The sequence below is a fragment of the Lagenorhynchus albirostris genome, chromosome X (genome assembly GCF_949774975.1).
Source record: "Lagenorhynchus albirostris chromosome X, mLagAlb1.1, whole genome shotgun sequence".
In the NCBI taxonomy this organism is placed as follows: Eukaryota; Metazoa; Chordata; class Mammalia; order Artiodactyla; family Delphinidae; genus Lagenorhynchus; species Lagenorhynchus albirostris.
This window is the reverse complement of record NC_083116.1, coordinates 2,031,424-2,058,779: the sequence shown is the minus strand read 5'-3', so window position 1 is coordinate 2,058,779 and position 27,356 is coordinate 2,031,424. Positions and strand designations below refer to the sequence as shown.

Here is a 27,356-nt window from a genome sequence, read left to right as displayed (position 1 = left end):
GTGGAGAGGACTCTGGGTGGGCAGGGTCCACGGGGAGGGGGCCTAAGTGGGAGGACGTGGATCTGAGGTCTGGGGCAAGGACCGACGCCTGGCAGAGCTGGGCCCACGGAGGTGCGGCGCCCCGCCCTCCCTTCCTGGCCTCCCTGGGACCGTCGTGACTGTCACAGCTCACCCCTCGTCTACACAGTGGGTGGGCTCACCAAGCTCCGAACCAGTGGGTGCCTGAGGCCCAGGCATTGCCAAGCAAACATCCCTGAAATCCCAGGAAAACAAGAACCTCTTAGAAGCTTCCGAACAGAAGGAACCAGCCACAGCAGAAATGGATTGTCGACTGAAAAAAAAAAAAAACCCACAACCTAAAAGTTGAGAATTATGTTTTATTTGTGGGCATTACTGAGGACTGTAGCCCGGGAGACAGGCCTTCAGAGAGCTCTGAGGAACTGTTCCAAAGAGGTAAAGGAGGAGCCACGATATACACGAAGTTTCGCTTTAAAACACAAACAAACAAAAAACATGTAGTCTAACATCAAAAGATTACTGCTAATCACAAAACCAGCCATCTCAAGTTAACGACGTGCTTTTCTATGTCTGGGGAGATTCAAGAGTCTGGGCTCGCTGAAATCATTCCCTTGGTATGCATCTTAACTATCTAGGGTCAGCACCCTGTTTTTCTCCATCCTGAATTCCCCTCAGGACACTCCGTCGGGAGGGGGGCAACTCTGGAAGCTGGAATCTGGAGACATGTGCAGGTCAGGGGCACTGCAGCCAGTGGGTCCTGTTCCCAGCCACAGCCACTCACCCAGCAGGGAAAAGAGAGTGAGGACGCAGAAACTGCCTAGCACACCACACAGGACAGAGGCCTCAGGAAAGAAGAGGAGATAAAGGAATCAGTGGTGGCCGGTCACTTTGCAAAGTGTGCGGGTCCATCTCCACGGATGAGGTCATTGTGCTGGAGGGTTTCTGTGTCAAGCTGGCTAGGCTACGGTTCTCAGTGTTCAGTCAAACATCCGTCTAGATGTCACTGTGAAGGGATTTTTTAGGTGAGATTAACAGGGAAATCAGTAGACTTTGAACAGATCGCTCTCCATAATGTGGGCGGGCTGCGTGCAGTCAGCTGAAGGCCTTATGACAAAAGAGGAAGGGATTCTGCCTCCAGGTGGCCTTCGGACCACAACTGCATAAGCTGATTCCATACACACACGCGCGCATACACACGCACACACACACACACACGCACATCTATAGATGTCCTACTGGCCCTGTTTCTCGAGACCTCAGCATGTGACCCTTCTTTGCAGACCAGGATTCACAGAGGTGGTCAAGTACAGAAGAGGTAAGGTGGGCCCTGATCCAATAGGACTGGGCCTTTATAAAAAAGGGAAATTTCTTTCCAATTTGTGGTACTTAGTTACAACTGCCCTAGAAAACTAATGAAGCCCCCCCCAAAAAACCTTAAGCAACACACCCTCAGACCATTATCCAAAACAATTAGAAATACACAATAAAAATGACCACAAAGTCTCAACAACTTGGAAATTAAGACAAACTCTACTATGCAAGCAGTAGATGGGTGAGGAAATGCAAACTGAAATTAGAAAACATCTGCTAATGCAAAGCAAAGAGGAACATTTAATGGCAAACCTATGGGACGCAGGAAAATCTCCTTCAGGGCAAAACTGCAGCCTTTGAGCGCCTTAGTTATTCAAGATGGAAGCTGACAAAGGAGGTTAGTGTTTCTCTTAAGAAATTAGGAAAAAAAGAACAAAAAGTGACCCAAAAGAAGATAGACAGATGGGATTCATAAAGATACAAGCTGAAGTCCTGCGCACACGGTGCCTCACGGCCTGCGGCTCCCCGAGGAAACACGCCTCCAGGCTGCTGCTCCAGGCTTCTGCATGGCCTGGTCCAGATTCTGTCCTCGTCACCTTGTCCCTCTGCCTGGATAGTTCTGTTTTCAATCAGGTATGCTCCTGATCACAGCTTCGTCCCCACTGGCAGACACGGATGTGGTTGTGAGCCAGTGACGCTTCTTGACGAGGGGCAGGTGGCCGGCCAGGGCGAGCTGGAGCAGTGGAGTTGACTCTTCGGGTCTGGCCCTGACGTGCAGCGTAGTCACTGTGAGTCCCCTCAAAGTGCTGGGTCTCAAGAGCTCAGTCTACTGCACAGCCACGTTCGGCAGCGTGGATACATGAGGTCCCTCCCCCCATTCACCGGCCCAGGGACCCGAGGTGGCGATGACTAGAGCTGCCATGAGCAGAGGTATACGAGTCTTTGTGTGGACGCATGAATTCATTTCTCTTGGGTGAATAAATACCCAGGAGTGGAATCATTGGGTCATTATGTAGGTGCATGTTTAACATCTTAAGACCCAGCCAAACTGCCTTCCTAAGGGTCTGTCCCGTCTCCCATCCCCACCAGCACTCAGTATGGCCAGTCTTTTGTATTTTAGCCATTCCAATAGATGTTAAAAGTTCGGGAATTTAAAAAAAAAAAAAAAAGTTCGGGAATTTTGAGAGTTGATTGTTAAACACCACCATGATTAAAAATTAAATTGTATAACCTTTCATTTAAATTGTATTAAAAAACCAAGGACATACTCAAACTTCATCATGTCTTATTTCCCCCCTCGTACCCATGTCACAGTGCACCACCCAGAATCTCTTCTCAACCACATGAGTAGCCTGAACGTGGCCTGGTGGGAGGATTTACCCCACAGGAATCAGCACAGCCTACAAACCAGGGCTTCATCTCTTATTGTTCAGTTGATTGTGTAGACTTGAGTCTGTAGTAACTACACTGTGAATAGCAAAAAAAAAAAAAAAAAAAAGAAAGAAAGAAAAGAAAAAAGGAAAAACTTCCAATATCAAAAACTACGATCCAATTCGGCAGAGAGTTTGCTCACGTCACCAAGGAACATGCGAGGTTCCGACACACACCTTTGTTGTTTCAGTTTTGTCTTAGTAAGATCAGTGAAAATACCAACCAGTGTTTATGTGGGAACCGCACTCAGCCATCAGTTGCAACCGTGGGTCAGGTACGAATACAACAGTCTGTCAAGTCAACTGAAGGGGTTTTGGTGAGACTCAACTGGCCATATGGAATTTACAAACAGTGTATCGTATATTTTATTGTATATTTTATATAAACTGTAGATTTTATTTGTAAACTGTGTGCTTGCATCCTTTATGTCAGTACAGTTTATAATAAACTTACATACGTCTGGATGTATCTGGATGTATCTGTGCGCATGTGTATAGAGACAGACACAGAGAGACAGAGAAATAAATACACCGCACACACGCGTGCGCACGCATGCACACACACATAAACAGGCTTACGCTTACTTGTCACCATGTATCAGCACATCACAGCTTTCAGACAGCAGGGGGCAGGTCCCAGCCTGTCTTCTCGGCGCAGAAGGCACACGGCTTGGCCTGGCCAGTCCGAGCATGGGCTTGGGGAGGGCACCTGAGGCCAGGAGAGCGGGGACTGGTGAGGGAATAGCACCTGGGCCCTCAAAAGGTGAGAGGGCACGAAACCCGAGACCACAGCGGCAGTGGCCACAGATCAGGCCTTCGACCCGCCCACTCGGGCCTGGACAGGCCCTCTTGGCCTCAGCCGCTCATTGAGTCGGTGGCCGGGAGCCTGCCCGCTCAGATAAAGGAAGCGGGCCCTGCCCGGGCACCAGGGGATCTGAGGGGCCCTGGCCGCCTGCATCCTCACGGCGCCCCTCTCTCTCGGTTCCACCTGCCACAGGCTCCTGGACCAAGGCCCCGCCCTGGCCCTCTCCCGGGTGGGTGCTCTCCTGGGGCAGGGGGCAGTGCACAGACCACACTCCCAAACTGTTCCCTGTGGCTCTTTCCCTTATGGCGTAGCCGCCCCACCCCTGCCAGCCTGTGTCCTGGCCACACCAGTCTGCCACCTTGCACACTGCAGCGGCTCTAGTCACTCTGACCCACTCAGTGTTCCCGGACAGCCCGGCCGGCTCAAAGCTCAAGGCTTTGCTCGTGTGAGTCACTCCTGGTCGTGGCTGCCCCACCCCACCCCCGCCCCTTCTCACCTGCTCTCTGCGTCCTGGACAGCCCGCCCCTGCCTTGCCCCATCCTTTGGTGACACAGGTGGGGCCCCAGAGGCAGGTTAGCCGGCTCCCCAGCGGAGGCGGCTGCCGAGAAGCTGACCTCGCACCGAGCAGCCTCGCGGCCCTCCTCGGGCTGTGCCACAAGGCACACGGGGCCCAGAACGGGCTCCTTCCAAGCTGTCGCCCTCAATGCGCCAGCCAGCCACCTCTCCTACACGCTCTGGGTCACCTGGAGCGCGGGGCAGCCTGGAGCCCCCGTGGTACCCACCCCTCATGCTTGGCGTGTGCCTTTCAGGCCCTTCCCCAGCACCTCCGCCCTCCCCCAGGAAAGGAAGGAGTGGGGCTTTGCCCCCGGAGGCCGGGGCTGCAGCTCCCTCTTCCCTCTGTCTCCTCGACACAGATCCGGGCCACACAGATGTCCCTTAGGTCCTGCTCGCTGATTTCTTAGGTCTCTGGGGTGACAAGGCAGGGAAGGGGTGATCATCGATGGCACAGTAGGAGACCGGCCAGGGCAGAGGCCCATGGCCTGAGGTCCACAGCCCCAGCCTGTCGGCCCCTTGGACCAGGCTGTGAACGCCGACGGCTCCCCGACCAGGCTCACCGCAGAGATAGGCCACAAGGGGGCAGCCCTGGGGTGCTCTGCTCGTGCCCCAGGCCTGGCTCCCTCTTGGCCCACTCCGGGCAGGGTGTAGGGAGGAGAGCAAGCGAAAGCCAGCTGGTGAGCGGTTGTCAATGTTTATTGAAAGACGGGGTGGAGGGTGGGCGCCAGTGGCAGCAACCTCTACCAGGGCACGGGCCGGGGGAGGGGCCGGGAGGAGGCTCTAGGGCTGAGGGGCAGGTTAGGCCAGGGCCAGGGAAAACCTGGCAGGCGCACAGGCCCGCCAGGATGGGCGGCAAGGCACTGGCCCAGGTCCAGCTCCGGGCCACACGGCCCGGCTGAACGGCGGAGGCTGGCACTGCCCTACTGCAGGGAGTGCGCCTCGTCACCCTGGGCAGCAGCGTTACCGAGCCCCTGGCTCAGGCCTTGAGACTCGGGCCGTCGGGTGGCACGTCCATGGGCTCGACACGGGCCCAGCTAAGGGCATATGCTCATCAGCCCAGGCGAGCAGCTCGGCAGCGTGGTGCAGAAAAACCATGAGCCGGGTGTGCACATGGCCCTCGGCTCCTCCTGGACGTAGCAGCGGAAGAGGCTGCCCAGGCTGTAACCCTTGCCGCCCTGGGCCCGGGTGCCATGGCTGTGAGCATGGTCCAGGCCCCGCGGCGCCGGCAGCGTACCCAGGCAGCTCCGTGCACGGCAGGGGGAAGTCATAATCGAAGCCGTTGTGCGCCACGAGGCACAAGGGGCCCTCCTGGCAGCTCAGGAAGGCCTGCGGTGTACGCACCACAGCGCTGTCAAAGCCGGCCTTCTGGCACCTGGCCAGGCCCTCGCTGCTCACGCCGGTGATCTCGCTGGCCTTGGCAGTGAACGGGCGCTCCGGGCTCATGCAGAGCGTGAGCTCATCCGGGACCTGGGGCAGCACCGGGGCGTCAGACTCATCGCGCTTGGGGTTCTCCAGCGAGGAGCGGTGGACGGCAAACAGGGAGAACTCGGCGATCTTGGGGTCCACGCTGGGGAGCCCGGTGGCTTCCAGGTCCAAGAAGACGAAGGTCTCAGCCTGGGGTCCCTTGGACATGGGGATGTTTTCACAGGGACAGTGAAGCCTACAGCTGCCCAAACAAGAGGCACAAAACCTGAGGGCCCAAGAGATGGGGATGCCTGGAGTTGGCCACCCACAGCCGTGCCCACGGCCAAGGTTCCAACCCTTCTGGGTTCACTTCCTGCCACTTCCCAAGCTGGGACCCAGAGACCAGGCCCTGTTACTTCTGTCCAGGATGAGGTGTCCTAGGGGGCTTGTCACCCCTTCCCTTTTGTCCTTCAGTCCCTCCCCGACCATCCCCACTACTACCACCTAGTAAACCGCATAAGGAAGGCCTGATGTGCCCAGACCCCAGACCAGAGGCCTCTGCCTCTTGCCTCCAGTATACGGACAGGAAGACCATGCCAGGTCCATGTCACTGGGGACTTGGGGAGGTGCAGCCCAAGATGGTATAGTCACGGACACACAGTGGCCAGGGGCCTCAGGCACAGCACCGCAGGTACACACACACAAGAGGGCACCTGAGAGCCCTCCCGGTGATCCCCAGCCTCCCTGGCTTGGCCTGTGCCCTGTCTGCGGGCCGCTGGTAGCTGCCACGCTGGCTTACCAGGAGCGGGCGCTGCTCGGCTTCCGGGGCTGTTGGGCAACCGGCTCCACACAGGCTGCTCCGAGCGGCCTTTAATCTGTGGCCGCGCCCCCCTCCCCCCAGCTGCCTGTCGGGCAACCAGGAGGCCTGAGGCTGCAGGACCTGTGTGGCCGGCTCGCGGCCCCCGCGCTTGCCCACAGCCGCTGGGACACATGCCCCGTGTTTACAGATCGGAAATCCAGCTCCTGGGCCGCAGGCGGGGTCCCAACAACGAGCGAGCAGCGCAGCCCAGGCCGAAGGAACGTGTTGTCACAGGCACGAAGAGGAAGCCCGAGCCCTCCGCCCAGCCCTGCCTCCCAGTGTGACTTAGGTTCAACACCCAGCCCCAGGCTGGGGCATCTCCCACGGGGGCATCTCCAAGGCACAGCTCCCCGCCGTCACCAGTGAGCCGGTTGCCCCTCGTGAAGCTGAAGTGAGCTGTAAGGACAGGCCTTGGTGTGGGCTCATCTTCCACCAGGAATGGGAGATGGTATCTGTTTCTCGGATATAAGGACCCGGAACTTCTCAGGAGCCTTTAGCGGAGGCTGCCAGGGAAGGAGCAAGGGAAGCGAGGCAGGCGGGGGCAGCCCTCCACCGAGCCCTGTGAGATCGGGTGTGGGGGCAGCCCGGAGCCACCCAGCCCCCAGGCTCCGGGGCCTGCCCAGCCCCAATGGCTCAGTCGAGGGTGAAGGGCACAGTCAGAACAGGAGGGGAATGAGACGGCCCTCCGTGACCCAGGAAGCGGGTGACCTCATCCCCGGGACCTCCTCCCGGGGCAAGACATGCCAGCACTCGGCAGTGGGCGCTCACAGGCCCAGTCTCCTGTCGCAGGTCTTCCAGAGTCCCCTGGTCTGTAAAGCTGTCAGTGAACCCGGACTGTGGTGCCCAGGGGCCTGCCCGTCCTCCCACCTCCCAGGGCAGCCACCTGGGGGATGCCCCAGGCAGGCAGGGGACCAGGCTCCTCGGGGAAATGAAGGTGCAGATGCAGGGGCAGGGCAGCGTGGGCGCAAGCGAGGCGGCGACCAAGCGCCGAGGGATGCCCCCCCCCCACGGCCTTCCGCCTGACGCTGGGCTCAGGGAGGCGGGGCCCCACCAGTGCTGCCGGCTCCCGCGCTTGAAGGGAGGGAGGTGGCTGTGAACGGCGCCCTGCTCACGGGAGATGCAGAGAACAGCTTCCTGGCCAACCAATCAGGCCACCGGCAAAAATCCCCCAGGCCAGTGCCGGGTGACCTGGGGAGGAAGGAGGAGGAAGCACACGCTCCACTGGCCGCGACCCAGACGCAGCGGGCGCCAGCGGCCAGGCCGTGGGGCAGCAAGGAGACCTCACGGGGCACCCCCAAGGCCGGCCCCAGGGGAGGCAGCGGAACGGGGCAGGGGGCCGGGCGGGGAGCTCTGGCGGCATTCAGCCAGAGGTCGTGACGAGGCATCACCAAGCTTAACAGGCAGTGGCGGCGGCTCATGGGACAGGCAGGATGGGGCAGACAACCGAGCAGCCCAGGCCGCACAGACGAGGGCAGGATTCACTTCGTGATACAACAAAAACTAACACACCACTGTAAAGCAATTATACTTCAAGAAAGATGTTTAAAAAAAAAAGTAGGCTGGAGGCAACTTCTTAGAACCTGAGCTTTCTTTGGTCCCCAGCTCACACCGCCCCGCCCCACCTCCGGGCCCTCGTCACGCCCCCCCCAATCGCTGACGGTACGGAGCACGTGGAGGGCAGCCCGGGGAGCACTGGGGCTGGCTGCTGCCTGGCTCTTCGGGGCAGAGCGCCCTGCTCCCAGGCTACTGCAGGCCATTGGGCAGGCCATCGTTGAAGACCTTGTATTTCCAGGTTACCCCTCCCATTCTGATGGCTGCAGAGAAAAGAAAACAGCAAAGTCAGTCCAGCACTTCCCAGCCCGTCTCTCCACTGGCCTTCCTCAGGTCCCAGGCCCCACCCCCCACCCCCACCCCCACCCCCGAGCCAGGAGCCGTGAAGGGAGCCAGGGCCCGGTGAGCACGGCTGGAAGCCCCCGCGGGCGCCAGGCCGAGCCCCAGGCCGGGGTCCACTCGCTTGGCCACGTCCCTGCCCACCCCCGTCCCCGGAGCCCAGGAGCGAGGAGCTGTTCTGATTTTGATGCTGTGTGGATTTTAGTCAGACCAGCAACCAGTGCACACCCGTCCTCTGCCCTCCCACACTGGCAACGTCGGCAACTGGCATTTGGTCGCGCCCACCCCAAGGGCGACTCTGAAGTCAGGAATCACGCGGTGGGCCTCAGCCACCCTCCCTACTCACCATCGACACTCCCTCTGGGGACGGTCACGTCTCTCCGCAGATAGGATTTGGGGGTGTCACTTGCCTTTACTAAGTCCTCAGGTTTTCCCAACCTCTAGACGCCCCAGCCCCGCTCTGCTCCCGGGGCTCCCCCGACCCCGGGCGCGTCCTCAGCTCACACGTCTCTCCTTTGTTCCGGGCCCTCGTCCTGCCTTGCCTTCTCTTGGCTCAGGGCTTGGCTGGGTCGTGTTGTCTCTGGAAGCCTGGGCCCTGCTGCTGCGTCCCAGCTACTCCAGGTTGCAGGAGACTAGGCCTGCGGATGCGTCTTCGGGGTCCACCTGCTCTGTACTCAGCCCTCAGCTCTGCGACCTCCGCCCTCCTCCTTCCTTCCTTTCTCCGCATCAGGCCTCTGTGCTGCTTTTCTTTGTCCTTGTTTTGTTTATCCGCCCCATTCTTAACTCCTAAGGGTGCCTGCTTGCGCTTCTCCTTGTTGGTGTTTCCTAGGTATGTTTGGACAAGATACTATGTTAATTCAACTTGGTTGGAAAGTTCTGTTATCTGAATGACCCATGAGGCCTACTTTTCCAGGTCTTTCTTCTCTCTTCCATGGTGTTGGTCCAGGCTGGGGAGAGGAGGCCCTCAGAGGCCAGAAAGAGGTGGCTTTCACCTGGCCACCAGCCGTGTCAGGAGCCCGAGCTTGCCATGCATGTCGATCATTTTCCTCACAGAAGAGCAGGCTAGTCTCCCTGGGAGCGCCAATCTGTACGGACCTGCTCTGCTTACGCCCTCCGCTTCCAGCCCACCTGCCACCGTCCCCGCCCTGGGACTGCCGGCCACATCACCATGGGGCTGTCCTCGTGGTTGCAGCTTTCTCCCCCCATTGCATCCATCGAATTGCCTCCATGGACTTCGCTGCTTCCAGAAACCTGTTTGTTTTCAAAATGCATTGATATTTTGATGGCCTGGGAGGCAGAAGGGGCTTTGGGTCCGCCCAGTCGAGCCGGTGACGGGTGAATGACGATGGGACGAGCTGCCCACCCACATCGCCAAGGCCCTGCCCACACACTCGAGGCCACGGCTCTGGCGCCAGCCCTGTAGGCGCACCCAGTCCCCTCACTCAAGCCCCTCACTTCAGGTGTGGGGACGTGTGACCAACATAGCCTGGCTACTGGCACCCAGATCGGTGGCCTAGCTTCTTATACGGGGAGGTGAAGTAGCACAGACACACGGACCTCCCACAGTGGCGGGCCCGAGGCCGCAGAGACCAAGGCCCTTACTCTCTCAGGTGGACACAAGGGAAACGCCAAGGCGCCTCCAACTGGCCCCTGGCGTGGAGTTGCCAGGGGTCATTTCTCTGCTGTGTCTATAGCCCAAGAACGAGTCTCGGACAACACGAGGAAGCGACGCTGACCACAGCGCTTGCACTCTAGACTCCCTGGACTCCATGGCGAGCAGACGCTTCTCTGCAGGGACAACAGGGGAAGCGGAGGGGTTCACGCAGCTCAGACGGGAAAGGCGAAGGCTGCCGCTGTCCTGTGAGCACGGGGCAGGTGGCACGCCGTGGAGAGCACTCGCGGTCACTAATGTGCTAACGAGAGCATGGGCTGCAAGCACAGTACTAACAACAACTACACACACGGGGTGAGACTCACAGCAACAGCGGTGATGAGGATAAACGTTAGGATGGATGTTTAAATGGAGGCTTCTGCTGCAGTTCAGTCAGAAAGAGGCACTCCTGGGTGCCCAGGTATACACGTGGTGAGCGCGTGCACGAGGCCAAGAGCGGCGAGAAGGCCCGCGAATTCACGCAGACAGCCCCCCAAGGGAGGGCTCGGGGCTATGTGGCCTGAAGCCAGTCCTTGGGGGTGCACTGGGTGGGGGGGATTGACAGGCAAATGCTGGAGTCGCCGTTGCCTCAGGCGGTGGATAAGAGTTGGGGCAAACAGTAGACCAACCAGAAGGCGCAGAAGGAGAGGATGGGAAAGGAGATGCCCACGAGGGCTCTGCAGAGCTCTGACAGTCCTGGGAATCTAGAAGGCCACGTGCACGCCCCGGGGCTGTGCGGGCACCCAGGAGAGACCTGAGACGGCCCTGAGCCGGTGCCTCTGCTCGGCCTCTAAGAGGGTGGGAGCAACAAGAAGTGCGGCGGAAGGAAGAGTCGTCAGCCACCTGGCCGAGCGTGGATGAGAAACACGAAGCTACGTGTACCCAAGGAGCTCAAAAACCTCCACATGAGAGAAACGCAAAGCGACCCGCACCAAGACACGCTATAATCAGACCGCCAAAAGCCAAAGGGCAAGAGAGGTCGGAGAACGGAAGAGAGAGGGGACTGTGCAAGGGCCTCGGCTACGAAACGATGAATGTCAGCAGATCACAGACCCCCACGTGGGCGGTGGGCGCACAGGGAGAGAATTCTCAGCGGGCAGGGACAGCGCTTGGCCGCGGGCAGGCAGAGGTGGTGGGAGTCTCTAGTGTGCGAGGCATGTTCCATTTCTTAGCCGGGGTTGTGGTTACACAAGTACTGGCTTTAAAGTCATTGGAACTGGATTGAAGGGGAAATATCCAACTTTTCACTTTTCTCTCTCTAAGACTCAGAGAGAGAAAAGGCCATTTTTCTTATCACAAAAGAACAACAACAACAAAAACCTTTTCTGAGTGTTTTTTTATCTAAGAAAAATAGACTTACTCAGAAAAAAAAGTTTAAAATTAAATTCAGATACAACTTTGCCCCTATCCAACAGCAGAAAGGTTGGAAGGTTCAAAGCCAGCGCTGACGAGGATCAGTAAGATGGAGACCGCTGGCCTCACTGACAAGACAGCGGGAACCCCGCCTCGGGATGGAAGCGCAAATGTCGAAACATGTTCACTGTGACCTTTTTTAAACATTGACCATCAGAGGAGAAATTCTCTGTGTAATACATGTTCACTGGGGAATATGTGAAGGCTGCAGAGCAGGATAAAGAAAGACTAAACGAACTAAAACACCTCTGAGTCCAACACAGAGCAAACCAGCGTCCATGTTCTAGCTGAACTCCTAGAAGGGATTCTTCTACATTTTTTTCCCTTTAGATAAGTGAAATCATACTGTATATTTCTTTTTTGTGTGTGTGTTTTTTTTTTTGCGGTACGCGGGCCTCTCACTGTTGTGGCCTCTCCCGTTGCGGGGCACAGGCTCCGGACGCGCAGGCTCAGCGGCCATGGCTCACGGGCCCAGCCGCTCCCCGGCATGTGGGATCCTCCCGGACCGGGGCACGAACCCACGTCCCCTGCATCGGCAGGCGGACTGTCAACCACTGCGCCACCAGGGAAGCTCCTGTATATTTCATTTTTAACCTGCATTTTCCTTTTAACATTACACGATACACATTTGCTCATGTCACTGTAATCAAGTTTTGAAACAACAAATACCGTCCCACCATATTCATATACCAGAATTTACTCAAGCATTACCCAAGGGTAAAACCTTGGATTGTTTCCATTTGTCACTATTGTAAATCCTGCGACAGCATCATGTGAAACGGTATAAAACTAAAAATGACCTACAGGGTCAGTAGTAGAAAATGTTAAGTAAATTATAGCAAATGCCTGAAAGGAAGTGTCTGATGGTTAAAAATGTGACTTCAAGAACATGGGAAAACGCTTAAAATGAGATCCACGGGAAAGAATATAATAGTGTACACATGTTGTAATTCTACTCACCTTACACAAAGAAATAAAAGATGACGAGAGGAAACGGAATAGAGGGAAACAGACCAAAATATTAACACCGACCATCTCTGGGCCACCACATTACGTAATGTTTTTAGTTTACCTCTGCACGTCTTTACGTTACGTCTTTACGTTATCCCAATTTCCTACAATTAATGTTTTTATTTTATAATCCGTCAGAAGAGTTTTCAAGGGAAGGAAAACCTTAAGCATTGGAAAAAGAAGAAGAAAAGTGAGGGGCCAGTCCCCAAATGCGGGTCAAGCACAGAAGGAGGCAGGCACTAAGCGGAGGTGCACCATGAAGGCCCTGTCCCTGCCCACCAGACGGGTGGCCACAGCCACAGAAAAGTGGTGACCACATACCTAGACTCATCACAGAATTGTTGCTGCCCCAACAGATCTGCTTGCCCTGCTGCTGCTTCGCCATCCGCACGGCTTTCACTGAGGTGTCAGTGACCTCCACGACCGCTTTCAACAGCTGGGAGGGAGGGAGGGAGGGAGGGGACTTGTGGGCTTGAATGCTGGTGGTCTGACCCACAGAAGGTGCCTCCTGCTTCCCACCCAGGTTGACGCCAAACATGTGCGTCCACCTACCAGCCCAGGGTGAGCGCAGGTCTCCCAGCTGGAGACTCACCCATCAGAGCTCCCCAGCCTAACTCCTCCCCCCGGCCCAGCGGGGACGCCACACTATCACGGACCGCATCCCACAGAGGCCACGCAAAGCCAGGGTCACGGTGGGAAAAACACTGTCCCGAAGTAAAAGGGCATTTCTGATGGGAGAGGACTGTGCCCTAACTCAGCCTGTTGGTAGAACTGCAAAGGACAAGCTGGTCAGAGGTTTGGAAGTCTAGGAGCTTTTTTGTTAAAAAACCAAGGCCAGCATCATGGAAGCCCTGAGCACATGTCAGAGTTCCACGCATGGTGACTGTACTCACAACCGTAACCAAACCTAGCATTCCAGGCCAGCCTCTGGGGCTCTGAGTCAATACGGATGTAGTCAGCGCAGCAGCGTGAGGCCACTTTTTCTCATCTGTCTGAACCGGGTCAAGGGCACAGACAGGCAAACTTCTGTCTACCTGTCTGGCATAGTTCTTGGCCACACAAGAACGAACAGGCTGTGATACATTTGGGTGTTTCGTGAAGACAGAGTGAGGCCAATACAGGGACAGAAGCTGGAGGCGGGACGAGGGTCTCCCACATTCAGCTAGGACCCAGTGTAGGCCATGGCACCGTGAGAAATGCCTGCCCCAACCCGCCACCCACTCGCAGGGAGTCCAAGCCTGTCCAAGCCCTCAGGTCCCTCACTGGGGGCTAGGGTGGCGCCTGGGAGGGAGAGGGAGGGGTGAGGGTGACGCTTACTTGGCTGCATGAGGTCAGAGTCTGGTACACGGCCTGGATGATGGGGCCGCACGGGCGGAGGTTGGGGCCTGGGCGCTGGCAGCAGTCTCCCAGCTCATCGTCATAGACTTGCAGGAAAGCCACGATGAGCTGCCGGAAGTCAGAGATGACCAGGCGCAGCTTCTGGTCTAGGGTGCTGGCGTCGGCCCCACTCACAGCGGCTCCTTGCTTGTGCTGCGCAAAGCACTGCAAAGCCAGAGGCGGAGGGTCCCTTGAGGCTGCCCTGCCTGTCGCGGGGCACCAGGTCCCTAACCCACTTTGTGAGGCGGGGTCTGCCGCCCACTCCATGCTTCCCCGAACTGGGAGACAGACAGAAGACCAGAGGCCTGCATGGGCCTCAACATCCTCCTCGCGACCTCAGTAATGAGGCTGGGTCCAGGGCTGCGGGGAGGGCCACACGCCGAAAGGCCACCCGAGGACGGTCCTGTCCACTCCTCAGAGAGCCTCCCCACTCCTGCCTTCACGGAGCCTGAGTACCCATCACATTCTAGAAACTGGTGGGCACCCACCACCTCGCTTAGGCCTCCCGACACACTCATCGTAAAGACGGGGTGTCTGAGGCTGGGGTGGGCGACGTGCCTCGCCTTAGGACATGTAGCGGGGCCCCTGCGCCCCTGCGGCTGGCGCCTCACCTCCACCCTGAGCGACTGCAGCTTCGAGGCACTCTCCTGCAGCTGCCGGGCCAGCTCTGCCACCTTGTCGTCCTCTGACTCGATGGAGGGGCTGGCCCTGCAGGGAAACAAGGGGGGACACTTCTGCCCTGTGCCATCACGGGCACTGGGGCACCTGTGGGCCACGCACAGAAGGCTCTGTCCCAGGTAACAGACCGAGCGGGGCGTGTACCTCTGCCAGGCATTGCTCTGCTTGTCGAGAAGTGGCTGCAGGCCCAGGGGCCACGCGTCACACTCGGGGCTCAGGAGCATCTGCAGGTGGGGGCTCAAGAAGAACTCCCCCAGCAGCGCCTCATTCTTCTCCCGGGTGTCCTCGAAGTGCTCTTTCACACTGCAAAGGCAGCCCCAGGGCCACGCCATCACCGGCCAGAGACCCAAGAGGCCAGATGAGACCGGGCAGAGAGGCCAGGAGAAGGCATCTCCTCCAGTCTCCGGGAGCCCACCCACGTGTGGAGACACCGCGGGTGCCCACCCGCCGCCGAGGTCAGCCCGTGTTCTCCGAGGCCCGCACCACACCTTCTTGCCGACAGCCTGGCACCTCGGGTGGCACCCCGGGGTGGGGGTGGGGCTTCCTGCCTAGGCTTGCGGCCCACAGCTCCTGGGCCAGGGAGCAGAGCCCCAGCCGGAGCTGTGCCCGGGGCTGGGCCCCGAGCCCCTCCAGCGCCAGACGGAGGACCAAGGGCGCCCACCGGCCGTTCACCTGCGGCAGCTGGAGCGTCCGACAGTCAGGCTCCGGACCACGTCCAGCAGCTGGTCCATGAAGCGCAGCTGCTTCTGGGCACAGGCCCGGCCCTGGGCGGGAAAGGCCACATGCACTCACTGGCCAGGCATGCCACGTGTCCCCAGCCCGCAGCTGGCCCCTAGCCAGTAGCCTCGTGGACGGGCCTGGGGCCCCTGGCACAGCAAGACAGGCCATGGCTGTGGCCTGCGCCGAACCCACTCCTTGCGGGGAACAAGAGCTCGTCCCCAAGGGGCGGCAAGCAGCCAGGCCTTATAGCCAGGCTTCCCAAGTGGCAGCCGACTCAGCCCCCTGCCCCAAAGGCGGCTGGGACTCCCGGCAGGGAGCTGTCTGGCCAGGAGCTCAACTCCTTCCTCCTTCCAGAAAGGGGAGGAGGCTCACGGCTGATCCCCATGATGTAAATACAACCTGAGGGGCCCAGCCTGCTCCCTAGAGCCCTGCATAAGCAAGGATGCTGGGAGGTAAGCTGGGCCCGGCTCTCCGCTCGAGCTCCTCGCTGGCCTGCCCTGACACACCGCTATTCTGGGGAACGCACCAGAAAGATGCGCTCAGCCAGCATCACCGGTGACTCAGTATAAAGCCCTCCAAGAAGCACCTGCATTTAAAGTGGGCTGAGAGCTCGGTGCTTTGTGACCACCTAGGGGGGTGGGAGAGGGAGGGTGGGAGGGAGACGCAAGAGGGAGGAGATGTGGGGATATATGTATACGTATAGATGATTCACTTTGTTATAAAGCAGAAACTGACACACCATTGTAAAGCAATTATACTCCAATAAAGATGTTTAAAATAAATAAATAAAGTGGGCTTAGAGGGAGAGGGCTGAGAGGCTCCTGGTGGCATCTCAGGCCGGGCAGCCCTGTGTGGGGAGCAGATCTGGGGACAGGGCCACATTCTGCTATCATGTTTGCAGCTCAGTTCCCCGTTCACGAGTCTCACGGCTGCGGCTGCCTGGCTCTCGGCTGTGTAGCCAAGAGCTACCTCCTGCCAGTGTCCTTGCCCAAACAGGCAAGGACACCACCTATACACCTATTCCTGGGAATAGGAGGTGGGAGGTGGGACACTGTCTAGACAGAGGAAATCCTGGGCTGAAATATGAGACCAAGCGCCACTCAGGATCTCACAAAGCCTTGACCAGCGGCCAGGGTTGCGTGCCGTCCCCTCCTCAACAGACCCGGCTCCAGGAGACCCCCCCCAAGCCCAGGAAAGGGTAAGTGTCCCTCACAGCCTGTACACTGAAAGCTACAAAACACCTCTAAGAAAAACTAAAGAAAACCTAAACACGTGGAAACACGGCCCATGCTCAAGGATAGAAAGAATTAATATGGTTGATGGTAATACTTGCCAAGGTGATCTACAGATTCAACACAATCTTCATCAAAATCCCGATTGGATTTTTTGCACAAATTGACAAGCTGATTCTAAAGTTCATATGCAAATTCAAGGGACCCCTAATAGCCAAAACAACCTTAAAAAAGAGCAAAGTTGGAGGATTCACATGTCACAATTTCCTACAAAGCTACAGTGATCAAGGCAGTGTGGTACTGGCATAAGGACAGACATATAAACCAATGGAATAGAGTAGAGAATCCAGAAATAAACCCTCACTTTTACGTTAACTGATCTTCCACAAGGATGCCAAGGTCTTTTCAACGGTGCTGGGAAAACTGGATAGCCACATGCAGAAGAATGAAGTTGGATGCATACCTTACACCACACATAAAGCTAACTCCAAATGGGTCAAAGACCTAAATATAAGAGCTAAACCTATAAAACTCTTAGAAGAAAACACAGGTGTCAATCTTAATGGCTGGATTTGGCAATAGATTCTTATATATGAAACCAAAAGCACAAGCAACAAAAGAAAACTAGATAAACTGGATTTCAACAATGCTAAAAACTTCTGTGCTCCGAAGGACACATCGAGAAAGTGAAAAGACAAGCCACAGAATGGGAGAAAACATTCGTAAATCGAATATTTGATGTGACTTATATCCACGATATATAAAGAGTTCTTACAACTCAATAATAAAAAGACAAATAACCCAATTAAAAAGTGGGCAACGGAAGCGAATAGAGACTTTTCTCCAAAAAAGATATATAAATGGCTAATAAGCACATGAGAAGATGTTCAACATCATTAGTCATCAGGGAAACGCTAACCCTTCACACCCACCAGGATGGCTGGTGTCAAAAAGACAAGAACAAGTGCTGGTGAGCATGCGGAGAAACTGGAACCCTCGCACATTGCTGGTGAGGATGTAAACAATTGTAAAATGGCGGCTCCTCAAAAAGTTAAACAATTCCACTCCTAGCTATATACCCAAGAGAACTGAAAACACGTCTTCTGTCACAAACATATAAAGAACAGTCACAGCGTTGCTTGTAATAGCCAAAATGCGAAAATAATTCTTTCAAATATTCTTTTTGAATTTTAAGGGTAGGTGCAGGGTTTCTTTGACTGATATGGGGGTGGGTTAGGCCTGCCTCTGCATGGAAGCCCACGGGTGGGCAGCACATGGGGGAAAGTGCAAGGGCTCAGGAGCCAGAAGCCTGGGTTTGAGGCCAGGCTCTGTCACTGGGTAACCTTGAGAGACTTGTCTGTCACCTTCCCCATGAGATGGGGCTAAGACAAGTACCTCCTGCCAGTGCGGGTGTGACAGTTACTGGCATGTAAAGTACTTACCACGGTGTCGGTGTGCATGAAGCCGTCCACCAAGGACAGGATGTGCTCCTGCCCCTTCGGTCATCACAAGCCAAAGATCCTTCCCGGCCTCCTCAGCCACCCTCCCCTCTCGGCGCTAGGGATGGCTGGGGTCTACCCAAAGGAATCCTAGGGGTTCCTGCCCCAGGGGGCTAAGGAGCGGGGACTGTGGGCGCTAGCTCCTGGGCCTGAGGGAAGAAAGCCCTCCCATGCCCACCCCAGCGTCACCGAGGCCCCCGGCCCATGGGGACAGAGGGCCTTCTGTTACCTTCAGGAGCTCGTGGTCATCCAGCCCACACAGCATCAGCTCATGGCCCAGTTTCACCATCTCTGTTGGAACACAAGGACCCAGTTACCACAGACACCCACCCAAACAGCAAGGACACCACACACCCATGCAGGGTGCCGAGTGCTTCCCTGGTAAGGGTGCTCCTGCTGTAGCGTCAGCGGGCCCAGCACCCATGAGGCCGGGTTGGACCTTCAAGACCCAGGTATACAAGGATGCAGGTGGAGGACACACCAGGTGCCAGGACTGCCTCTTGCTGTGTGACCTATACCCAGTCACTGCCCTTTTCTGGGGGCCAGTTTCCTCACCTGAAATAAGAGGTCGCACTCAGTGCTCTTCCATATAGGGAACTCTTGCTTCTAGCAGAAGCCAGCCAGCTGCCTGAGGAGCCCACAGAGGCCAGGGAACCTTCCAAACATGCTGTGTGTCACCGTTTCAGAGACCTCGCCAAGCCAAAGCAAAAGGAACCAGCTCACATTTGTCAATCTCCTGCACACCTTTCATGCCAGCATGTCACTTCATTTTGCTGGCAACCCTAGGAGATGGCAACCCTTTCATCTCACAAATTGGGAAACTGAGTCCCTGCGTGGTGCAAGGAATGCTGGGCCACGGCTTCCAGGGAGCCCCGGGCATTTTCTGAGTAACCACCTGGTATACGAAGAAAGGCCAGAACTTGGAGCCAGAAAGCCTGGGGTCAGTGCTCGCTCCATACCCCTCCCCCCAGCCCTGCAGCAATGCCCTTACCCTCACAGCTCCCACCCTCATATGCCTCAGTGGCAGGACACACATCTGCTTTGGAAGGTTTGCTGCTAGAAGCAGAGCATCTCCAGTCATCCTGGAGACACGGTACAAATGCCAGGTATACCCCCAGCACACGTGCTCAGCCCACACCCCTTCACCCCGAATCCTTGCGTACGCCCTGGCCTCCCTCTCACTTAGCCCACATCCGAGTCTCATCGTGGCCGGACTCGTGCCCTGTTAGACCCAAAGGCAGGCTGCAGCCCTCCTCAGAATAAAGGCCAACATCCTTCTGCGGCCCACAAGGCCGGCCTGATCTGGCCCCGTGGCCCCTCTGACCCCATCCCAGCCCTTGCCCTCACTCTACACTCTACGTCAGCCACCCCGGCCTCCTGGCTGCTCCTCCAAGCTGCCAGCCACACACAAGCCTACCTCAGGCCCCTTGCGCTTGCTGTCCTCCTGCCCTGAACGCTAACCTTCCTGATACCTGCCTGGCTCCCTTCCTCCCTTCCTGCATGGCTGTTTTTTTAAACAAAGGCCTTCCCCTGCCACCTTGTGTCAACAGCTCCACCCTCCTCCCAACCCACCCGAGCACCACCTTGCCTTCACCTGGCTTGTTTGCGGCGCTTCTCACCATCTGATGCACTGAGAATTGGCCGCCTTCTGTGCATCAGCTGTCTCTCCCAGCTAGCAAGTGAGCTCCGTGAGAGCAGCACAACTCACTGCTGCACCGCCAGCACCTAAAACAGTGCCGGGTGCACAGTGGGTGCTCCATAAACACCTGTCACGTGAATCTGTGGCTTCTAACCCCCCTACCTGTCCCGGTTTCTCCCAATGATACTCTTTCACAAGCACTCGTGTCTACCACCTGCTCTGCCACTCAGCGCACTCCCATGAGGTGGGCAAGGCTGAGCACCCACACTTTACAGAAGAGGAAACTGAGGCAGGGAACGGAAAGGGCCAGGGTTGGCACCTGTGCGTGCATGTGTGTTAGAGGATCCAGGTGTGGCCTGATGACCAGGCTCGCCCGGCCTCGACACGGTCCCATCAGGAGGAAAGTGGCGGACATGACAGTGCTGGGGAGAAGGGCAGCGCCTCTGTGCAGCCCAGGCCGGCCCCCAGGCCAGCCCCGCAGGCTCCAAGACGCAGCCCCTGCTCTTCTGGCCCCAGATAACTAACTTGGCAGTGCCAGCAGCGGCACGGGTCAGGAATCTGGGGTCCAGTTAACCCACCCTGGAGCTGGTGGGGGGAGGGAACACAGGCCTCTGGAAGGATGGACCTTTGGAAACACTGTTGTGTGGGCGGAGAGCCAGCCACCATCTTGAGGACTGCAATGCACTCCCCTTTACCTAATGTTCATGGCTGGGTTAAGGACAGTTTCTGCCAAAAAGCGATCAAAAAGAAGCGGTTCCAAGATAAGGCCCCACAGGCCCACAGTGCGCTGCCCAGCGCGCTCCCGGGAATGCCGCGTGTCGCGTGCACGCACACACACCAGCGCAACGCGGACGGACCGCTGGTGGCGTCGGCGAGAACGGCTGTCTCTGCCCCCAGCACCTCCGTGGATGGGCTGGCAGGGTCTCCTTCACGTGTGCAAGGGAGGGTGGGTCCTAGCAGGCTCTGGTAATATCCACGGAGTGCGCACCATGCAGGAGAAACCACCAGTCCAATGGGAAATTCGCGACCTGCTAAGGAGGCCGTGCACCAGGTGAGAGTGGCCCCGAACCCGCCATTCAACACGAGACTCCCACAGCGGAGACCCACCTTGGATCTTCACCTCGGCTGAGGCCCCCTTAGGTGAGCTGAACCTGTCTTGCCAGGAGGGACAGACCCTGCAGGGAAAGAGCAAAGCCCAGTCAGGCCTGAGTGGGCTGCAGGGGCCCCTCACACCCCGCCTTACACATGCTCTCAAAAGCGAATCTTTGTGCCTAGGTGCTAAATACCACTGGAACACTCACTTTAAAATGGATAATCTCATGTGATCTCAACTCCGTAAATTATCAGAGAAACAAAAAACCAAAATATTTCTGAACGCTTACCTCAGAAATGTGAATGTGAATACTGAAATTAAAATTCTCACAATAAGGCTTCCCTGGTGGCGCAGTGGTTGAGAGTCCGCCTGCCGATGAAGGGGACGCGGGTTTGTGCCCCGGTCCGGGAAGATCCCACATGCCGCGGAGCGGCTGGGCCCGTGAGCCATGGCCGCTGAGCCTGCGCGTCCGGAGCCTGTGCTCCGCAACGGGAGAGGCCACAGCAGTGAGAGGCCCGCGTACCGCAAAAAAAAAAAAAAAAAAAAAAATCTCACAATAAAAGACATGAAATGACTGCCCAAGAGAAAACACTGAGTTCCTCAGAGCACTGAGCTCTTTATCAGGAGGAACCCGGGGGCTGGCTTTTCTTGCAATCATGGCGCAGGTCTATTTGGAGGATGTCCGAAACGGCCTTCCCTGCTCTGGCGTCCTTGCAGGCCTGGCTTGGGCCCCCTCTCACACCTCTACGTGTGTGCCTGCCCTTCTCCGCCTGCAGCGCTTTCTTCCCGCCCAAGCCAAGCACACCGAGTTGGCTCCAGCTCATCCCATGAAGCCCACGGCTGACATCACCGCCCCAGGGAAGCCAGGGGAGGGCTGGACATGCCTGCAGCCAGCTTGGCATCCTTCCGTCACTGCGGGGCCTGGGAGCTGTCTTTCCACTGCGCTCTGACCGCCCAGATTTCAGGCTCACCGAGGCCAGGAGCTGACTTTCTGTTCTGTATTTCTAGGCCCTAACGTGGCAGCCAGCACTGAAATGGTGGCCAGTGGGCATTAACGAACGGATGACCACAGCCCCATGTCACAGAATAATCTACCATTAGTATATGCCCATGCTGAGCTCTCTCAACAGAGGGAATGTTTTTAAACTAACATAAGTTAACAGGAGATGATGCTACCCCAGGTCACAGCTTTGAGCCAGCCTCCCAGGTGGGCAAACAGCAATCCCAGCTGTCCCCCCGGCTTGGTGGAGCCCCAGCCTTGATGATGCCACACAGATAAACGGGACAGTGGCCACCTGTAAGCATCTTGCCTTAAGATGCCCAGCTGACGGGCAAAACCATTTCCAGACACAGAGCACATCCAAAGGCAGTAAGGGGTGCGATACACTGGCAGGCGTCACAAGTGACGCACAGCACAGGCCTCCCACTGGGTCTCTTCCATGAGGGGTGCAGTCTGAGCGCCGCGTCCCCAGCCCCAAGCTCCACGCCTGGCACAGCACCGAGGCCATGGGAACTTCGCTCCAGCTGCTTGCCAGGGAGCCCCAGGATGACTGGGGCCAGGACCCCGCCCTGCTATGGCAGTACGGGGGACCAAGCCTCAGCCCCAGGGACCTGCTGACTCACTCGTCACGGTGGGAGAGGGCAGGGTCGGTGTTCAGTGGAAAAGGCTCACTGTTCCTTCCCTGTCTTCCCTGTTCCTTCCCATGCCTCCAAACGCCTTCATCCCAGGTCACACCGGCCCCAACTACGCTGGGGCCCTGGAAGCTAGTGGAGCCGCCCTGACCCGACCTGAGGCACCAGCCCCCCCCCCTACTTGCAGGACTGCAGGGCAGAGGGGGCGGGGCAGCCACCCGTTCTGCCAAAGAGGGCTGGGCGAGTAAGGGCGGGAGGAGGAGCCCCGCTGTGTGAAAAGCTAGGAGGCTGGCCCTGGGCCTGGTTGCTAGGCAACCTTCCCACTCACAGAGCACCAGAGAGCAGAGAGCGCTCAGTGATCCATCAGGCTGGACCTCAGCAAACCACTTCAACACGCTAAAGAATAAATCCCCGAAAGCCTGAGTGACCTCACTCAAAAGGGCTTTCATTAGAGTTGATTTTCCTGAAGCAGCAGGGAGCAGGGCAGAAACTAACGGTGCTCAAGGCCTTGAACGCAAGTACAGCTCTTCGGGAGCCTTAACCTCAGCAATCTAGGGGCCCCACGGCTCTGCCCCGCCCGTGCTGAGGGCCAGCTTGGCATAGAGGACCCCAAGAGCCACCACGCCCAGCCCCCCAGCCAATGCCGCGTGCAGTTTCCAGGTTCCGCCCAGACAGGGGTGAATAGGTGGCCCTAAAGGAGGCTGAAGTGGTGAAGCCACGTCCAAAGAAGCCAGCAGGAAACTGGGAGAAACCGGACTGTGCAATCCTCTGGCCATCGAAAGGCCTACGGCACTTCTGCCAGCTTGGGAATCATAAAAAGCAACCGGACATTACCTGGTTGCTTCTTAAAAGGATTCTGTTTCTTGTATTTAAAAAAGCACTGAAAGCATTTGAGGACTGCAGCCAGAGGCTCTCACCCATGCCCCCTATGGCCAGCAGAGGGACCCAGTCCCCAGCTTGCACCTGGGCCAGGCAACTCTGGGCTGCCTCCCACGAGAGCCTCTCTAAGACCTGACTCTGGCCTCCCTCCGCCTGGGAGCGTGTTCAAGACCCCCGAACTAGCCCAGGCCATCCCCACTACTGTCTCTCCTCCCAGGTCCCTGGACCAGGCGCTGGTACCTCCAGGGCCAACAGTGCCTGTCATGAGAGCCATTGCCATTCCAAGCCAGGCTCCTGCCATCTTTTCCCAGGGCTCTTGCAGCAGCCTCCGTTATTGGTCTCCCTGCCTCCAGCCTCTCCCCTCCAAATCCATCCACCACAGGACTCCCAAGTCACCCTGCCAAAAATGCCAATTTCAGTATGGCACTCCCCTGGTCCCGTGCCTGTCCTGCCCAGAGCGTAAAGTTCAAAGGCCTTCACGTGGCTTGGAAGGCTCCACGTGAGCTGCCCTGGGCTGCCATTCAGGCCACTGCCGCCCGGCTCTCCCTCCCACACCTTGACTCCCCGCTCCTGTGGAAACGAGTGCCCACCATGTCTCGTTCCCTCCCAGATCAAATGCCACCTCCTCCCTGCCAAGGTCCACAGCACTCAAGACTGCAGAGGTGCGCCCAACACTGGGATCAGTGCCTGAGCCTCTGTGGACGCTAAAGTCCCAGCTCCTTGAGGACACCCATCCGTGTCTGAGGCACCTGGAATGGAACCCCGGTAAGCACGTGTCTGTGCACCTACTTGTCACCCCACAGCCTGGAGCATGTCTTACATATGTTCAACGCTGCACTGCGACCTGGGGCTGATGGCGGGGGTGGGGGTCCCACCTGGTGCCTGCCCTCCAGCAGCTCCCAGTGCTCTGGAGAGCCAGACAGGACAGCAGGCCAAGACCCAACCAACAGGCTGAGGGCTCTGGCAGGGGTGCGCTCAAAAGGCTGTGGGTGTCCCGAGGAAGGAGGAATACGTTTTGCCCTGGGAACTGGAGACTTCTGAAAAGGAGACAGGACGTGTGAGCTGGGTCTTTGAAGGCTGTATAGGAGTATGTGTGACACGCAGACGCCTGGGCAGGCTTTGCTTCCCTTGCACGGTGCCAGGCACACACACCCAGCTGCACCTTGACCCAAAGGACTTGGAAATGGGGTCTTGGCCCTGCCTGCCACTCCTCGGTGGCAAGACCTGAGACAGTTCTCGACTCCAGCCTGACCCTCAGCTTCCCAGTCTGAAAATGAAAGGACTGAAGTACATCATTCCCCAGGTCCCTGCCAGCTCTGAAACTAGTAGTTACAGCAAGAAAAAACGCTCAGAAGCCAAGCTCAGCTTCTGTGAGGCGGCAAACAGAGGAGCTGAAGCACTTCGGGGGCACTTTCTTCCCAGATCTGAGCACGGCTTCACTTCTTATCTAAGCAGCTGCTCTCACAGTGACGGGGGATGGAGGACAGCTCCTCAGATAAAGAACAACCCCCATCTTCCCCCCAGCGGGTTGAGTGGTGCCCGTGTACCCCAGGGGTGGGGGAGGAAGAAACCAGGCTGTTACCGTGCATACATCCACTCCAGGATTTCCAAGCGGTACTTCGAGGGGCTACACAGCAGTTCCTGAATGGTCTTTGGTTCTGTGATATAAAGACCCTGGAGGAAGGGGCAGCTGAGGTCCTAAGCAAGGAAAGGGAAAGCCAGGAAGCTTTAGAAAGCCAACATCAGCGAAGGGCTGAAACGCACATCTGCAGTCAGGCTCTCGGCGCACCTCCGTTCACGCACGTTCCCGGCCGCCCAGCACCCACCAGGAGGGTCACACACACCCCACCACCCCCGCCGGGCGCGCCCGGCACACTGGCAGCGCTGTCGATCGCGCCCAGAGTTCAGTCCCCCTCATCCGCGGCTCCGGCCGCCCGCCACTCCCCGTCCTTTACGGACGCCCCCTCGGAGCGCAAGCGGTAGTTTGATTTGGTAGCAACTAGGGGCTTCGGAGAGATTCCGATCCCGGCTCCAGGCTGTGGGAGCAAAGGGAAAGGGGAGGGAAAGGGCCGACGGGGCCGATCGCGGACGGGAGGGAGGTGTCGCGGGGCGGGGGGGAGAGGAGAGGGGATGAGGGGAGAGCCGGGACGGGGTGGGAGAGGGGAGGGGCGCGCGGGTAGCGGCCCCGGGACCGCTGCCTGACCTCGCGGGGCGGGCCTCCTCACCACCGCTGTCACGGGCACTGGCCGCTGACTCGGAGGGGGAGGCATGGACCCCGCCCATCTGTCTCCTCCGGACCCCGCGAGCTCCTCGAGTGCCGGGCCTGTGGCCCCCGACCCCCGCCGCCCGCCCCTGCACTCACTCCGCGCGCCCGGCCGGGTCTTGCAGCGACAGAAGCTCAGGTGCGGTAGGCGCATGGCGCCTGCCTGAAGTACCAGGCGGTACCAGAATGAAGGCCTGGAGCCGCCCAAGGAGCCGAGAAGGACGCCCCACAAGCCTTCCCCCGCAGCAGGGGGACTCTGGCCTCCCTCCGCCTGCAGCGGCGACTGGGGCGGCGCGCCGGGCGCCGCCGACTTCCGCAGCAGGCCCTGCCCGCCCCGCCGCCCGGCCCCGGCCGCCCCGGGGCGGCTTCTCGGCCCCGCAGCACCTTCAGCTTCGCGAAGACCTCCACGGCCGCCTCGAACACGCTGTCGTCCCCCTCCTCCTCGTAGCCTCCGCAGCCGCCGCCAGCACCCAGCAAGGCCATGTTTCGCGCTCGGAGCCGCGCCCCGCCCCCACGCCCCGGGCTGACTGGCCGGCCCAGCTGCCAATCAAGCGCCAGCCGGTGCTCCTCCCGCCCACCCGCCTTCACCGGGGCCCGGGAGCGGCCCGGAGACGCGGCCCACCCCTCCCCCACTGCGCCTTTCCCTGGGCCGCGGCTCCGCCCAGGAGGCTGACCTCAAGGAAGGGGACGGAGCTGGGGCTGGCGCTCAGCAGCCCGCTCTGCCGCCAGCCTCCCGCCCGCGGCCGGGGCGGAGGACTCGGCCGGGAGAGCGCCTTCCAGGAGAGGGCGCTCCTACCCTAGTCGGCTTCTCCGCGGGAGGAAGAAGCGGGGCCTGGGTGACCGGACAGAACTGGCACTTGAGCGCCCCATCTCCCAGCGCGGGGCTCTGTCTCCGTTTTCCCACACTCACAACTGTAGTCAGAGGGAGGTTTCATGGGTTCGAATCCGGCCCCAGCTGTGTGACTTTGGGCGGGTTACCTAACCTCTCTGTGCCTCCTTACCCTCACCTAATGTGGATAATGAAACCACTCACCTCCTTGGGTTGTTATGAGGATGGAATGAGGTAATAATTCCTATAAAATACCTAGAACAATACCTGGCATGCAAAAAACACTATGTACGTGTTCACTATTATTATGCTGGGCCCTGCTCCTTCCACCTACCCTTCCTCCAGTCTGTCTTCGACCTTCTGGAAGGTTCTGTGCCTCCTTCCTGCCCTGTCCACTTACAAATGTCTTTGCACCTCTCATGCCCCTCAAACTCAATGAGTCCGAAATGACATTTGTCAGCCTGTCCTCTCCACACACCTCCAAAACCCCCAGCTCAGTGAATGCCCCCATCCCCCGGACCTGCCGATCACATGAGGTAGGAAGGAGCTGGAGGGTGGCTGGTGCCCAAGGAGTGGGGAACCAGCAGCAGGCAGCTGCTGCCAGCCCTCCTTGATCCTCTCCAGAGTCTGTCCCTGCTCTGTGCCCCACCCTGCCATCTCCTGGAGGGTGGGATCAGGGGCAGGTCTAGAGGCGAGGAAACCTAGGGACCTGGCAGGAGGCAACTGCAGTCCTCTGAGTGACAGGAGAGGACTTAGCCCTGTTCTGGGAGAAGGGGATGGGCAGGCGTCTGGGCTAACAGGAAGGGACCCCAGCCCGGCCTTGCGGGGCAGGGCCTGACTCCCTACTGAACGGTTTGGAATTGCAAGCTATCCTGAGGACACAGAGCCTCTGAACTTGAGCTGCAGGGATGCCCCAGCCCAGGGACCCAGGGACCCAGAGACTCGCAAAGCAATTCTGCTCCGACGTGGCTGCCGACTTGGGCCCTTCTGGCAGCTGAAGGCTGGAGGGGTCTTTGGGTTGTTTTGTTAAATCTTTTTTTCCCTTTTCTGTTTTTGTTTTTCTTTCTTTTTAAACAATTTCATTTCCATCACAGCCCAGCTCAGACGTTCAAATTCTTGTGGGTTTTCCTGTGGAGCTTTCCTAGGACTGGGGAATTTGGCGGGAGAA

General features: G+C 58.0%; 2 protein-coding genes and 1 long non-coding RNA gene across 8 annotated transcripts; all 3 read right to left on the bottom strand.

Moving 5' to 3' along the window:
* Positions 1-357: 357 nt before the first annotated feature.
* LOC132513432 (uncharacterized) lies at positions 358-3,571 on the bottom strand. The gene is made up of 2 exons (XR_009538477.1): positions 3,345-3,571; positions 358-1,021 (listed from the first exon to the last, which is right to left on the bottom strand). It is a non-coding gene; the product is annotated as an uncharacterized LOC132513432 (long non-coding RNA).
* Positions 3,572-4,406: 835 nt separating this feature from the next.
* TREX2 (three prime repair exonuclease 2) lies at positions 4,407-7,293 on the bottom strand. The gene is given in 5 exon segments (XM_060136800.1): positions 4,407-5,161; positions 5,164-5,237; positions 5,240-5,361; positions 5,363-5,809; positions 6,323-7,293. Coding segments are annotated over 4 exon segments (651 nt in total). The 5' UTR covers positions 5,752-5,809; positions 6,323-7,293; the 3' UTR covers positions 4,407-5,095.
* A 611-nt stretch (positions 7,294-7,904) lies between these two features.
* On the bottom strand, positions 7,905-25,871 carry HAUS7 (HAUS augmin like complex subunit 7). Of its 6 annotated transcripts, XM_060136799.1 has the most exons (11): positions 25,459-25,605; positions 24,679-24,794; positions 23,917-24,133; positions 20,600-20,667; positions 18,083-18,144; positions 15,075-15,166; positions 14,547-14,705; positions 14,336-14,432; positions 13,665-13,889; positions 12,673-12,783; positions 8,299-9,101 (listed from the first exon to the last, which is right to left on the bottom strand). In XM_060136799.1, coding segments are annotated over exons 3-11 (1,092 nt in total). In that variant the 5' UTR covers positions 23,919-24,133; positions 24,679-24,794; positions 25,459-25,605; the 3' UTR covers positions 8,299-8,825. The 6 variants fall into 6 exon arrangements, with proteins under 6 accessions (XP_059992778.1, XP_059992776.1, XP_059992779.1 ...); XM_060136795.1 differs by lacking the exons at positions 23,917-24,133; positions 24,679-24,794; positions 25,459-25,605 and adding exons at positions 7,905-8,196; positions 22,209-23,855 and having other exon boundaries at positions 8,815-9,101; XM_060136793.1 differs by lacking the exons at positions 23,917-24,133; positions 24,679-24,794; positions 25,459-25,605 and adding exons at positions 7,905-8,196; positions 22,209-23,853 and having other exon boundaries at positions 8,777-9,101.
* Positions 25,872-27,356: the final 1,485 nt, after the last annotated feature.